Source organism: Megalopta genalis, chromosome 4 (assembly GCF_051020955.1).
Source record: "Megalopta genalis isolate 19385.01 chromosome 4, iyMegGena1_principal, whole genome shotgun sequence".
In the NCBI taxonomy this organism is placed as follows: domain Eukaryota; kingdom Metazoa; phylum Arthropoda; class Insecta; order Hymenoptera; family Halictidae; genus Megalopta; species Megalopta genalis.
In genome coordinates, this window is record NC_135016.1 from 2238250 (window position 1) to 2252904 (window position 14655).

General features: G+C 46.9%; 1 protein-coding gene across 9 annotated transcripts in view; it reads left to right on the forward strand.

Moving 5' to 3' along the window:
- The window catches only part of LOC117218845 (uncharacterized), a 220613-nt gene that overhangs the window by 131653 nt on the left and 74305 nt on the right, over positions 1–14655 (forward strand). For 7 of the 9 annotated variants that reach the window (XM_033467532.2, XM_033467534.2, XM_033467535.2 and 4 more), the window contains 2 exons: positions 1120–1421; positions 1961–2310. In XM_033467532.2, coding sequence (XP_033323423.2) covers positions 1120–1421; positions 1961–2310 — 652 coding nt within the window. The remainder of the gene's footprint in view (positions 1–1119; positions 1422–1960; positions 2311–14655) is intronic. The other 2 variants (XM_076521057.1, XM_076521060.1) reach the window with 1 other exon arrangement.

Consider the following 14655-nt stretch of genomic DNA (forward strand, 5'->3'; position numbering starts at 1 on the left):
ATGTCTTGAAATATTGATGTTCGAGGGGACCGAACGGCCGGGTGTTCCACGCACGCGATATCGTCACCGTGGAACCGGTCGCAAGATTCGCATCTACGTCGACTTTCAATTATGTACCTTCCGGCAATCGATCGAGGACCCCGGCTACCAGGCCTGATCACTCAACGATCCACCGTAGATCTGCTCGACGTGAACGCTGGAAGCTCCTCCGACGCTTGCGATCCGTGACATTTCCAGGAGAAAGTGGCTCCTTCATTGTTTCGACTCCTTGAATAAATATGGATCGTGCGGCCGAACCGAGGCTTCATTTTTCTATAATATTCATGAGCAATCGTCGTCGGGAATATTTTCTCGTTCCCGACTGTTTTACAGCGCGAAGATTCTGCGCCGTTTTGCCGTGCTCTTTGTTCGCGAGTAAATGTAATTCGATCGCGATCTGACATCGTTTTACAGCGACTCTTGTTCGAGGAATTATGTGTTCGTTCCACCGATTTCGATCGTTTTTATCCGCGCGCCGGTCGGAAATGCATCCAATGGCACTGCAAACGAAATCGTGCATTTCTCGCAGTAAAATTTGATCTGTTCTCTACTTACTAGATGCTCTAAATCGATAAAAATTCATCGATATCGATAAATGATCGAAGCTAAATGAAAAATAATATTTCTGACTTATAACATTTTCATTTTATATGGCAAAATGTATTTTATGCATACGAAGTTGAGTTTTGTGACTCGCGCAACAGTTATGCTTTCAACAATTTTTTAAATCTAAACTTTGTTAATATAAAAATTACCTTAGAACGTGACGCGTAACAAATTTTAGTGTTGCCTCAGAGTCACCACGCGAGTGCAAAGTGTGAATTCGAGAGTGTTAATTCGACGAGATCTGTTCCTTCTAACTATAAAATTACATATCAAATACAATTGTTTACTATATCGAGTAAAAATAGAGGAAGTATTATTACGAACGATCGTAAACGAAGCACAATTTGTTGCTTCCAAGTATAAATCGAAGATGAATGATTGTCCTTAAGATCTCCAGGGGGTTAACAAAGCGGCGTATTAAAATAGCGATGTTCGTTACCTTGGAAATCATTTTCCGAACATTCTCTGTTGCAGCTACTTCAGTTCGCCGAGAAATGGCTACCCTCCCGGTCTGGACCCGAGGTTTCCAGCATTCAAAACTGCCGCAACGCCTTTCGTTGGCTTAATGGCGCCGTTAGGCGCGCCCCAACCACCGACCGTATCGACCACCTCGCCCTTATCCAGCAAAGACCCGAAGGAACAGAAGCAGGACAGTTTGTTTGGCAATCCAGTTTTCCCGCCGATGCTCGACATGTCGTCGACACAGGCGCTTCTGCATATGGTCAGGACTGCGAACGCGGCACAAAACGCGGCCGAGCTGGAAACGTACCTGAAAGGTAATACTATTATATAATGTGTTTATCCGCGTCGATTTAGTACTTCGATCGACGTTCGAACTTCTAAACGATCCTCTAATTTTTTTAAATTATTTTGAACATATCTGGCGCAAGTTCCTGCAAGCTTTTCTAGCATTTCTAAAACTGCCTTCTATTTTTAATATTTTTCGTTACGTCAAAAATGATGACATTATTTTTTAAAATATTTTTAGATATTTTTAATATCATCATAGTGCCTACGATGATATTATTTATTATCCATCCGCGCTCAGCATGTAAACGCTTCTTCGATTTAAGATGAAGACAGACTTTTTTTAGAGGCAATAGCCAAATAATTGCGACGCGAACATCCGCGTTTCCTGAATTGGTTCGAATGATCGAGGTTCTATAATCGCACGATTATTATTTGATGCGCGCATCTCCACCGTGATCGGAGATTCGAGCCGCGTCCTTCTGGAATTATCTTCCTATGGGGTTCGTGGGTAGCCAGCCCCCTGGCGAGCCACGTTGCTCAGGAAACGTTGTGAAAATAATTCCAGAAGAGCCGTGCAGCTCTACGATCGGCAGGAACAGCGAATTGAACAGCGAACACTTCTCGCGAGCAGGTGCGAACATGAACAAAAGAGACGCCGGCGTGACGAGTCCCCTGGATCTCTCGAGTCCGGGCGGGTTCGCACCCCGCAAGAGGCAACGAGCGGAGACCCGGAGATCCGGCAGCGTGTCGCCCAAGCCGAAACCAACCCCCAGGCCGACGACGCCACCGCCGGTCAGGTGTCCATCCCTCTGCGGCCACATGCCCTGCGGCGACGGTCAAGCTGTCAACCGGTGGACCATCGAGGACGTCGTGAATTACGTGTCGTCGATCGACAGTTGCGCTGAGTATGCACAGGTGAGTCACGACGCTGTCTGCCATTTTTCCTCTCCGCTCCTCTCGCGGAGATCGGTTTTTTCTTTTTTTGCGGCTCGCCGTTACGACAGCCGACGCGAACGCGTCGCGTTACCGAGGCTTCGCGAGAAACGCCATAGGCGCTGGGAAAACTCGAGGTGATCTAATCGGCGAGCTATCAGAATTTCTGGCGAACGATTATTCCGCCGGCGCGGCGCTCTAATCGATTTTCTTGAACTCGTGAAATATTCATCGGCACCGGCGGAAAGACACCTCCGCCGTCGACTGATTCGGACCTGCGGAATTCTCCTTTAATTAACGGTTTTTAGTTGATGCTCGTTTAAACCGCTCCGTCGCGATTCAATTGTAGACGCGATCGAGCTTGCCGCGACCTGCTCGAATGTTTCGTTAACTATACGGAATTGAGCTATTTATTTTCCGTGTATCGGACTTTATAAACTCTGCAGGAATAACTCCGGCAGAAAAATCGTATGCCAATCTACGATCACTCGTTTCATAGAGGAAAGTAGTAGCTTTCGAATGAGCTAAGTGTCATTGACGTAAAAAATTTTCTTGGCTCTGTGGAATTTTACAAAGATGGACATAATTTTGGAAAATGGTCAATATGCAATGCTTGTTTCTAATTAGAATAATTCCGGCAAAAAAAATCGTAGGCCAATTACCGATCACTCGTTTTATAGAGGAAAGTAGTAGCTTTCGAATGAGCTAAGTGCCATTGATGTAAAAAATTTTCTTGGCTCTGTGGAATTTTACAAAGATGGACATAATTTTGGAAAATGGTCGATATGCAATGCTTGTTTCTAATTAGAATAATTCCGGCAGAAAAAATCGTAGGCCAATTACCGATCACTCGTTTTATAGAGAAAAGTAGTAGCTTTCGAATGAGCTAAGTGCCATTGATGTAAAAAATTTTCTTGGCTCTGTGGAATTTTACAAAGATGGACAAAATTTTGAGGAATGGTCAAGCTGTCATTTCTTTGCTCCAATTTTACCTATGAATAATGCTAGATTTCAATTAGAATAACTCCGGCAGAAAAAATCGCATGACAATCAATGAACACTCGTTTTATAGAGGAAAGTAGTAGCTTCCGAATGAGCTAAGTGCCATCGATGTAAAAAATTTTCTTGGCTCTGTGGAATTTTACAAAGATGGACATAATTTTGGAAAATGGTTAATATGCAATGCTCGTTTCCAATTAGAATAACTCCGGAAAAAAAATCATATGCCAATCTACGATTACTCGTTTTATAGAGGAAAGTAGTAGCTTTCGAATGAGCTAAATGCCATCGATGTAAAAAATTTTCTTGGCTCTGTGGAATTTTACAAAGATGGACATAATTTTGGAAAATGGTCGATATGCAATGCTTGTTTCCAATTAGAATAACTCTGGCAGAAAAAATCGTATGCCAATCTCCGATAACATTTCTAAAAAAATAATTCATCCGTCCAAGACTTTCGTACGACATATTTACACGTAGTAGACGGTACGTACATTAATTTGTTACTAATCGAGCATACGTCGGACACGTGTTCCAACAAACGGTATATTTCGAAGACGCGTACGACGATAATTATAGCAATCAGTTTAGCGAAACCTCCGAAGATAAATGAACGTCAATTAAGGGAGAGATGCACGCTTTCCAGAATCCTTTGAAATTCCCGAAACAAGTTAATCACCGTCCGACGTACTTTTACGACAGGCTGTCGGCCGGTATCAATTTTCCCAGGCAGCGCCGGCAAAACAAAAAGCGTGTCGTCGTTCGAAAATTTACGCGGCAATTAGTCCCATCGCGCGGGACATTAGCTGTCTAACGAAGTATCAATTACGAAAACGCGACGCCGGCCGGGGTGAGGCTTTTAATTACTTCCCCGTCGCTCTGATTTCTCTCCGGGAGCTTTCTCTCCGGGCCGTCGATTTTTCAATGTTTTCCCCGGCGAGCGAGCGAGCGAGCGAGCGAGCCAGTCTGCCGGCCTCGGTTCGTCGAAGACCGTTCGTTCGGTTGGCCAACAATTTCTCCTAAGCGGAACAAAGCCGCACAGACGCATCCCAGAGGCGAAAAGCAAAAGCAGCAGAGGTGGTCGCGTATCGGCTTGCGTCACTCGCCGGAAAATTAACGAGTGGCCGTGGCGACTCGCGGCGGGCAAGCTTCAGCGCGGCCGTTTTAATTGCTTTTGAAAGTCGTCCGCGTAATGAGCCGTACCGAGATCCGTCGCGCAATATCTTTCGAACTGTTCAGCCTCCTCTCGACAATCCGCGTCGCCGCGATGAGGCAACCGGAGGAGGTCTAGGAAGCTTCGAATGACCTGACATCAGTCAATCCGGACAGTCTGGCATCAACGGAGCAGCCTAGCCGGTGCGCCCGTTAGAACAGTTCTATAATGACCCCTCGAAGCTAGGATCGACCCTGCACCCCTCTCTGATCCTCGCGTCCGCGTCTGCGTCCGCGTCCGCGTTTTCTTCCCCTCCGATTGCTCTCTCTCTCTCTCTCTCTCTCTCACTCTTTCTCTCACTCTCTCTCTCCCGTCCGATCCTCCGAGCTCGGCTCTGTTTCTCTCTTCGTCCGGGCATGGTATCCGCGGCACGAAATTCCGAGGAGAACGTGAAACTATCCGTGATTGCCTCGACACAGTCGGCTCCTTTATTTTTCCGGCGAGGATTTGCGCGCATGGGAAAAGTGTTCTCGCTTCCTGCATCGCCGTTTTCGATCGCTCGCGTTTCGTCGGTCGTTCGGCGCAGAAAATAGTAGACGCGTCGGAGGTATAGTTCAACAAGTTCGGCGCCGATCGATCATCGACCGCTAAAATTCCCGCAAAGTCGAAGCGATTTAATCGATTGAATCGAGACTAGAATGTCAACGCATCGAAGCATGTTCGTTCAATTCGTTGGACTATTTATTACGATGAGAAGGAATGTTCGAATTTGGAGAAAAATCGGCGCGATCGACGCGGCGCTTAAAGAGACGCGCGTCCATGAAAACAGTGCTTCCGAATCGTTTTGTGGAAAGGTGCCGGTTGAATCTGTTCGCGGTGATTTATTTGATTGAATAATTAGGATCGAGGAAGATCGTATAAACAGTTTCCCGACTACTTCCTTCATCGCTGTCGCATTAAAATACAATGGAATCGGTAATAGTTTGCGGAAGTAGAAGCAGTGGGTCATGATCAGACAGTTTCCCATTATGCTTCTGCGAACTTATTCCAATCCTTTTCCTCTTCGTTTAGTCATGCGGATTATAAATAGATCGCAGATTGCGTGCAATTACGATAACTATCGGGAAGCAAATTTAAAAACAGGAAAATCGAAGGAATCCACGAACGTCGATGTGCGTGTGTAGCCTATGAAAATTATCGAACGTAGCATAACTTTGATTCGTGTATTATTATATTACAGATTTATTTTCGACTATAAATTTATTTTCGCTATAAATGCACAAATCTTGCAAAACTCGTACACATCGTAAACGTGCAAATCGTGCAATGATTCACGCGCCGTAAATGCATAAATCATGCAAACTTATCGATGCGGCCGCGAACGCGCAGAATTTATAAACTCGCGCCATAATTGCACAGAGATCCGCGATATCCGGATCGCTGAAAAACTCTCGACGAACGATGATACTTCGCAGGGAAATTTCGCCTTTCGAAATAATCTCGATAAATATAGATGCCAAGATGCTGGAACGCTATTTCGCGAACCGAAAGCAAGAGGAGTCCGCAGATTTTGTTCGCGAGTTTCGTTCCGAATCGAAAGCCGAGCCAGAAGAACGAGCTCCATTGTGGCTGTCCGGGGTCCGGCTCGCATCGTTCTGATAACATGCTCGATTCTTCCGAGTGCAAACCTCTCGGAACGCCCTCCTGACGTTCCGAAAACACTGACCGCTCGTTTCGAAGCGTAACGTGGTTCCTCGGGAACTGTCAGATCCGATTATGTGACCGGTTATCGTTGGCCCTCGCTCGCAGCCGCGGTCCTCGAAACGTCAGCCTGTCAGCTTCGTAAATTTTTGCGGGGGCATCCACCTAGTCATGCATATTCATGAACACTCGAACCGGGAACGGGGTCCTCGAGTATCTCGATCGGCCGTCCAGTCGGATTCGAGGATGACGATGTGCACGAATATGGTCGCTGCAGAATCCGGCATAACGACTGTTGCGGTCTTAGGTCACATTTCGGGGACTTACGACAGCGGGGAACGCGAGCTCGTAATCTCGCCGAGTTTAGAATACGAGACAAATACAAACGGCTTTCCATTTTATTGTACGAAAGATGTTCAAATCGATTTGTGCATTTTGTTACACCGGTATACTTCGTACCAGTAACACAAGCACACTCGAATGTCTTTTATCGTACAATTGGCTGCTGCACGGCGCAGCGTTGTAATTAGATTTTCTGAAAATCAATGCCTTTCTGTACAGGATAAACGAGGTGTTCCCCGATGGACCTTTTCAATTACTGAAAGTAAATTATTATGCAAGATATTCGATAACGATAATGCACGTAAACGATCGTCGATAATTTGTACTGTCAGGCGGAAGCATTAAGATTTATCTTAATGAAGGATGACGTTTGAATGATGAAAAAGAAAAGCGGCTGTCAGTCTGCGATCAATTACGCAGATACGGACGTCTGCGTCATTTTTCACGTTGTACAATGATCGATAAGGATTTTTTAAATGCACCATCGGACGGAAAGTTGAGCGACCCTCGAATAAATACGATCTCGTCATTTTTTAGGGGAGTAACGTAAAGGTAAAAAGCTCGGATTAAAGGATTCGTAATCGAGATGGGACGCTCGATGGTCGAAGGAGGGGTTGAAAACGGATCGTTTCATTGATCGGAGCCGCGGGAGTTGATCTAGGATCGAGGATCGAAGGCGATCCCGCGTTTCGTGACGAATCACAGATAGTGGAAGCACGAACGGACGATTTACAAGGTTTTCTGGTTCGTAAATAGCGTTTCGCGTCGACTCGCGTCGCGGCGTCCCGAGATTATCTTATAAAGGATACCGCGGACCGATCAACCGCGAGAGAGACCGATCCTACGGTAGATCCTCGTGGAATTATAGCGTCGATCCTTATCTAGATCTGGAATAGTGCCGCGGTATGTACGCTCACTTTCGTTCGAACGAACGTACGGCGAGAAACTATCGCCGGGAAATGTAAATAATTGCCGCGAATGCTGCGTACCTAATTATCGCAGCTCGTTCGCCAGCCGCGATTTATGATGTTCAATGAAGACGCGATATTTAATTGCTCGTTAATGATGCTCGCGCCGTGCCGCGCCGCGCCGCGTCGGTGTCCGCGCCGTGATTGACTTCCGAAGTAGTCAATCTTGCCTTCGCTGGAAACCTAATCGTCCGATCACCGTTTTCCAAATTTCCGCCGTGGTGTCTCAACTCGGAGCACGTTAGAGAGGAATTATTGCGCGATTCGCGTTCGCGGATATCGAACTAAATTCAATGCAATCGTCATTTAACGTTGCAACTCGAAGCTTTCGTAAAACTCTATTTCTTCTTTCTTTTTCGTAGCTTCTTCACGGAATTAATAGCTTCTCGCGAATATATTACTTTATAATTATTAACAACATTAAATAACAATGAATTACGAAGACGTGCTTCAACAATTTCATTGAAATATCAAACGTCGATAATTGAGACACTGTGCTCGATATAACTTTCATTGCAAGTTTACGCGATACTTTCCCGAATACCGAAGAATAAAATGAACAGACCGAATGAATAATAGTTAATAAAAATAAAAGTTAACGGACCGAACGAGATCCGCGAAATGGATTTCCCGTAAAAATATATTCGCGTCCCGGCGTCAAAGTGTTACAATGTTAAAATATAAAACGTTGTTACGCGGAACGGCGCACGGCTCGGTTGAAATAAAATTTTGACAATTTCCGTGGAAGCTTCCACGTGCACGGAGAGCGTAATTCACGTTAACAAGAAGCCCCGGGAACGCGAGGAGAGCCCGTAAGAAATCTCGCATGTTTCGGAATCGAGGAGGGACGACTTTAAAACCGGCACATCCGAGTGTCCTTACGTACGTGTGCTCGGTTCCAGATCGTTAGAAAGTCATGAATGTGAATCGAATCGGTTCGTACGTCTTTCGTGATGTGGCACACAAGAAGATATCGTGTCTTCACGTCCCACGCATGATCTTCATGCAAACTCCTCCATCGTTTTCGCTCGCGTTTTATCGGTCTCGTGCTTGTCGCCCATTCCAGGCCCGCAGTGGTCTTCATTCTTTGTTGCCGGGGACAAACTGGCGACGTTCTTTCCGACGCATTATCGTTTCGCTTCTCCTTAGCCGAGCCTTTCCGAAGAAATTGCGATTTACATAAGCGAACGTGGAAATATATTATTATTACTAGACCGCGGATTTTATGCATTTACGACGAAAACGAAAACGATTTGAAACGGCGAACGAAAACATTTAACAATGCCGATATGTTACCTTCGACCTACTAGAATTATTAAGGAAAAAAAATGCAACTTTCAAGTTGCTCCTATTTTTTTTGCGACGAATACTTTGCACAAAGATCCGCGGTCTAATTGTTACAGATTTTTCATTGCAGCGATCTCGACGACGGTCCCGCGTTTAAGAAACCGACTTGGAGAAACTGGCAGCACGCGATCGATAGAATTCGATCGATCCTCTTTCAAAATCGTGTCTTTGCCACGACGTTTCGAGCCGATGCAGAAGCGTCGCGATAGAAAGCCGCGTCCTCCGCGTCTCGCCCAACGTATGCAAACCGTTCGTCGTCGATTCTGCTCGAAAAACGTCGATCCGTCCGGCTCGCATCCAGATCCGCCGTACGCGAGGGATCGTCGCGGCATCGCGCGGTGCAACGAGACGCAACGAGATGCAACGGAACGGCCGCGGTCGCCCGATGATTTCTGCATGATCGCGAGTCGCGACGGATCTGGGACGATTTTGAAGGGACCCGGCCGATCGACGGATTCGACATGCCTGTCCGTGATCGACGCGCTCCGCCGTCCACGTTATCGCCTATTAATGATTAATCGACCGGCATTTGGTACGTGTTCGCGTTACACGGCTCGCTCTCCGCTTCCAGAACGAGAGGGGTCGACCCGGGTCACATCACGCTCCGCACCGAATCGTTAGAAAGTCCGCGCTCCGGATCCTTCCCCTCCCCGTATCCTTCGTTTTTCCCTCTGGACGTGCTCCCATTTTTCATCCCGGCGTCCTCTATTTTTCGCGTTTCGTCTCGCTCGATCCCGAGAGCCGGCCGCGGCCGCGGCCGCGTCTGTGCGGCGCGCGGCGCGCCGCGTTCCTCTCTCGTGCCGTTTTTCTTTTCGACGCTGCGCCGGGAAATGCGGATCAGGCTTGAGTAGCGTGACCGTGTTCGATTAGGCTGACCGAGAACCGGTGCCCGGATACTTTTCCGTCGTGCCGTCGGGTCGGCCAACATAAATTGGCGCTCTTTTCGCGACCGTCGTTTTCTTTTTTTCTTTCCTTTCTCCGTTTCGGAACGCCTCTCAGCGGCCGGATCGCGCGACCAGGGCAGTTATTAAGAGAAACGATCGAATCCCGGACGAGAAGTATCGCTCCGTCGTGAAATTCATTGATCCAAAGCCGCGAAAGCCGCGGTAACCGGTGGCAGCAATGGTCTAGGTTTTATGGGTCGATTTTATACGCGTCCATTAAATTTGTTCTGTTCGGCTGAAACAGCCACGGTTCATGAAAGTGAGTCTGGCTACTGTAGCCAGATGTCTATCTCGGTTTATCGCGGATAATGGAGCGAAGCTTTATGAATATACATGGAACAATGAGGCGAGTGTTTACGTTTTATTCGCCGGAGGTATCGATTTCGGAGTTTTCTTTTCGTTTTCGATAGATACGTCGCGGATCGCTTTGCGTTCCTATTAAATATTCGATAACGATTTCGTAACAATCGCTCGGTAATATGATTTCGAACTCGCGTAAAAATCCAGCCGACCGGTTATGAAACGCGGCGTTCGAACGAAGAGAGAAAGAGAGAGGAGAGAGTGAGAGAGAAAGAAAGAGAGATAAATCTCAGCGTCGTTGTAAACAAATTTTTCGAGATTTCGAAGATGATCGAATAGCGTTTGGCAATCCGCGGCGGCATTAATGCTCGGCCGATTTTCTCGAACGTTCGCGGAACAGTCGGCGCGCGTACCATTTATTCGGCTAAGATTGGTAGGAACAAACGTACAGATGACAGAAGCCATCCATCCAACGGATAATTCGTTTCGATTGCGAAGGATCTTGCTCGCTATTCGTCGTTCGCTGGTACCCGGGACGGGCGAAAAGGGTCGTTAGGCTGAAAAACTCTTGTGCAACCTGAAGATCTCGTAGTGCGTTACCTTTCTACGTCCCCGGGAACAGTAACGAATAAATCAGCACGCCTCTAGATCTACACACCGGATTTCTAGCATTTCCTTTTCAGGATTTATTGGCGAGATCCTTGCTGCATTAATGGCCGAGATATGAAGGCTGATAAACCGGCGCTCATAACTCGAATTTATCGATTCGAAAAATACCGATCTTTTTCATTAAGGAATTACGACCGGCGATCTTGATCGAATAAGATAGCCGCTAATGGCGCGAATTGTGCAATTGCTTCGGAAATATTTCAACGGTTCAAGTCCTGCGCAAATATATACATATCGATAGTAAGCTGTATATCGTAGATCGTTCTTTCAGGAAAAGAGATTTCAGGCGTACCGATCGATATTTCGAGAATTTTCGTGTATATTTATCGTTCGACCGATCGTTCCATCGCGCGTAAAATGCATAAAATCGGCGCTCCGTAATAATTCGCGCGAGCAAATAATCTCGGAACACGTGATCACAGGCGAAATCAGCGCGTGGCGGAGCCACGTCAATGAATCTTGTTGGCTGGCCCGACAAGTATCTTACGGTCGAATCGGTAAAAATCGTTTGATCAGTTTCACCGCGAACGATGATCGCGAGTCGGACAGGCATCGGACCTCCCGGCAAAAATCATTGGACCTCCGAGAACACGCGTAATTACGCGCACGCACGGCGGCCGCGCGGCCGCGACGGCGAGGAGAAAGCGCGCACGTGGCTCTCGGTTAATTAGCTATCCGCGGAGTAAACGGCGACCGCGTGGCCGGTTATTAAAATCGATCGTCGGTTCGCTCGAGATAGGCCGGCCCGGCGATCCCGTCTGAAAAACCATCCGTACATACTCGAGACAGCTACTTTCTATCGAAGCGAATCGCGTCGCGAATCCGCGACGATCCTGTCCGGCTTATCGCCGTGATAAAGTCGTGCGCCGCAAAGTCGATCGAGTAACTGTTTCTATCGCTACAAGTCCCCGTAGAGGTTCGATAAGGGGCCCGGTTGTTCGGCGAACAAGAATTTTCACGGTGACGATGCGTGTAACGATTTATCAGCCGGAGTTGTAGCCCCGAGATACGGAGGACTCGGACGAACTTAATTGTACCGTGGACGCGACGCGAGCGAACACTTTCGATAGCGGACGATGTTGCCGTTATGGCATCTTTGGGCATTATTCAACTATTATATACTGTAATCGTTCGATATATCGTGTTAACCAATCAGATGTTGTTTCAGGTAATGCGTTGGTTTGCTCGAGCATACAAACAGTTCTCCTATAGATCGTTTAATCGTTCGTCGTTTATTTGAATTAATTTGTCAGGTTTTCTTTGATCGAATAATTTTTCGGATTCTAAATACTAAATACTAAATACTAAATACTAAATACTAAATACTAAATACTAAATACTAAATACCAAGTACTAAATATACTAAATACTAAATACTAAATACTAAATTCTAAATACTGTGAGACTAAATAATGCCACTCGAAGTGCTATATAAACGAAAACGCGTTACTAATTTAGAAAAATAATTGATATCGGTACGACTATTATTTCATTAAGAACATTGAATATTCCGTGTAAACGAAATATAAATGTTGCGGAAGAGACGCTTAGAGCGAACGAACAGATTAATCCGTTCGGCCGGCGAGTGACCGGTGGTTGCACAAATATACGTATACGCGTGCTTATGGACCGATACGCTTACAGATAGCATGTTCCAATCACGTCAATGAACAATCTTGAACTTTTTAAATAATGGCCCTAGGAAATGGTCTCGGCCATGCATTTCTGCGGAGTGACTCACGATCGTGCTTCTGTTGGCTTGATTGAAGCGAAAACTAGTCTTTATCGAAGTGACTGGATTCTTTGATCCAATCAGTTCAGTTTCATACGAGCAAACATTTATGTAATAACCTAATTGCCCGGCTCTCCGGGCCAGATAATCGACGTTGCCTTTCCGTTACCGTATATCGCATTGTCATTCGACGGATCATTGTGCTTCCCGACGAAGATTTCCCGAACGATTCTCTTCCGACCAATTTGCCCGACCAATTCGCATCGATTAAAACTTTAATGTCGCCACGAGCTACGAGTAATTATCGAGAAAAGCCGCAGCATTCGTTCGATCCTCGATCTCGAAGGAAATCGTCGAAAACGGCGCGCACCGTTTCATCGGTTTTTCCTCGGCTTCCGTCGTTAACTAATTCGACAGGTTGCGCAGATGTCGGACTATCCTAAACGCAAAAATACCAAAAACGGCGTGGTTCTTCCACGGCAAATTCCAAGGAAACACCGACGATCCCCGCGGGACGATAAATCGTTCCGACGGAACGCGAGACGATCATCGGCGTTCTTGTCGGCGCGGTTCGCGTAAAGAATTTTCGGACGGTCGCGCGAACGGCGCCATCAAAATATGATCATCGATGCGAAAGTCCGGCTGGATACGCGAGCATTTAACGACGCGCGGCAGCGACTGCCAATAAACTCCGAATGTAAATCGCGCGGCGACGCATAAAATTCCGCAATTTCCCCGTAAAATTTGCCGGGCGTCTGTTATCACTGGCCGTGGGCCCGGCGTTCTTAAATCCCGATATTTACGGCGGCGGGCGGCGCGACCAGTTCGAACATTGTCCGACATTTAAATTAAAATGTCCGTGGATTTTCCGTCGGCGGCGCAAACGAGCCGAATAAGCCGAACGACATCGTGTATACACACGTAGCCGGCCGCGTTATGCTGTATGGGTTCCTTGGTCGAGGCACACGGTGCGCACACGGAACAGGTAGCCGGCAGAGAAATTCATACGTAGTCACGTAGGTAGATGTATGTAAGCCGATATGTGAGAGCTCCAGAGGCCGCGGGACCGTTTTTCTTCGACTGACAGATCGCTACCGTTCGTTTAGAAACGTGTACCGCGATAAAAGCCGCGGATACGGCTTTCAGTGGCGTTCGTGTTCCGTGTCATTTCGCGGATGAAAATGTCTCTCGGCTACCGTCGCGGCCGCCGTCACCTCGTCACGTGGGTGTAATTAGGGTGATATTAACCGCGAGGTATCGACACGGGTTCGTTATGATAATGAGCGGCGGTGTCCGAGCCGCGATCGGGATTTTGCTTTTCCGAATGTCCCGCGTATGCGGGACACGTAGCCGGTATACACGGCCTTCGCGGCCACCACATTTCTCATGCGGCACCTGAAAAATCTGTCAACCGACACAGATACCCGTAATTAATGGCCATTAACCGCGAAAGAAATACGCCCGACGCGGGCCGTTTTATCGCGCCGATTTTTGAGCCGTTTGACGGTGCTGATAACCGAACGGTGTAATGGATTGTTCGGCTATCGGGCTCTGTTAATGCACGCACTGTGCATTTCATCCAACTACTCCTGCTTCGGCTCGTATCTTTCCTTGTAACGATGTCTCGCGATGCTATTCTTTCGTCGCGTTTTTACCAATTACCGATTCACGGCAAATTAACGTGCCGGATTGATACGGTTGCAAGAAGTTGCCCCTTTTTTAAAGCATGATTCTTGTTCGATCGATGCTTCGCCTGTGGGAAAATGTTTCGACGGTCGTTCTTTCGTCAGACAACGGTACGCGCGTTAATTTATTTCAGCGTGGCCGAATTGTTTTAGAACGACGACAGGACTGGACTTGTTTGAACATCGCGTGACTTCTGTAACGGTATAGGTATGCTTGAATAAAAATGATCGGCTAAAAGTTTGTCTCGGAGATATCACTGCTTTATCTGCACTTCGACTCGTCTCGCAGTCCTAGCGTTAAATGTTTAAACGTAGTTTAAACGTAGAGCAGGAGAACGAAATAGGAAAAACGAATCTACATTTCGTTCAAGCAAGTAACCAAGAGCAAAGGAGATTCGCCGCCGATCATCGTACATTCAAACACACGAATCCATCGGAGTTCAAAGTTCGACTGCAATTAAAACTTTCTAGGACAAACGTCGAAGGG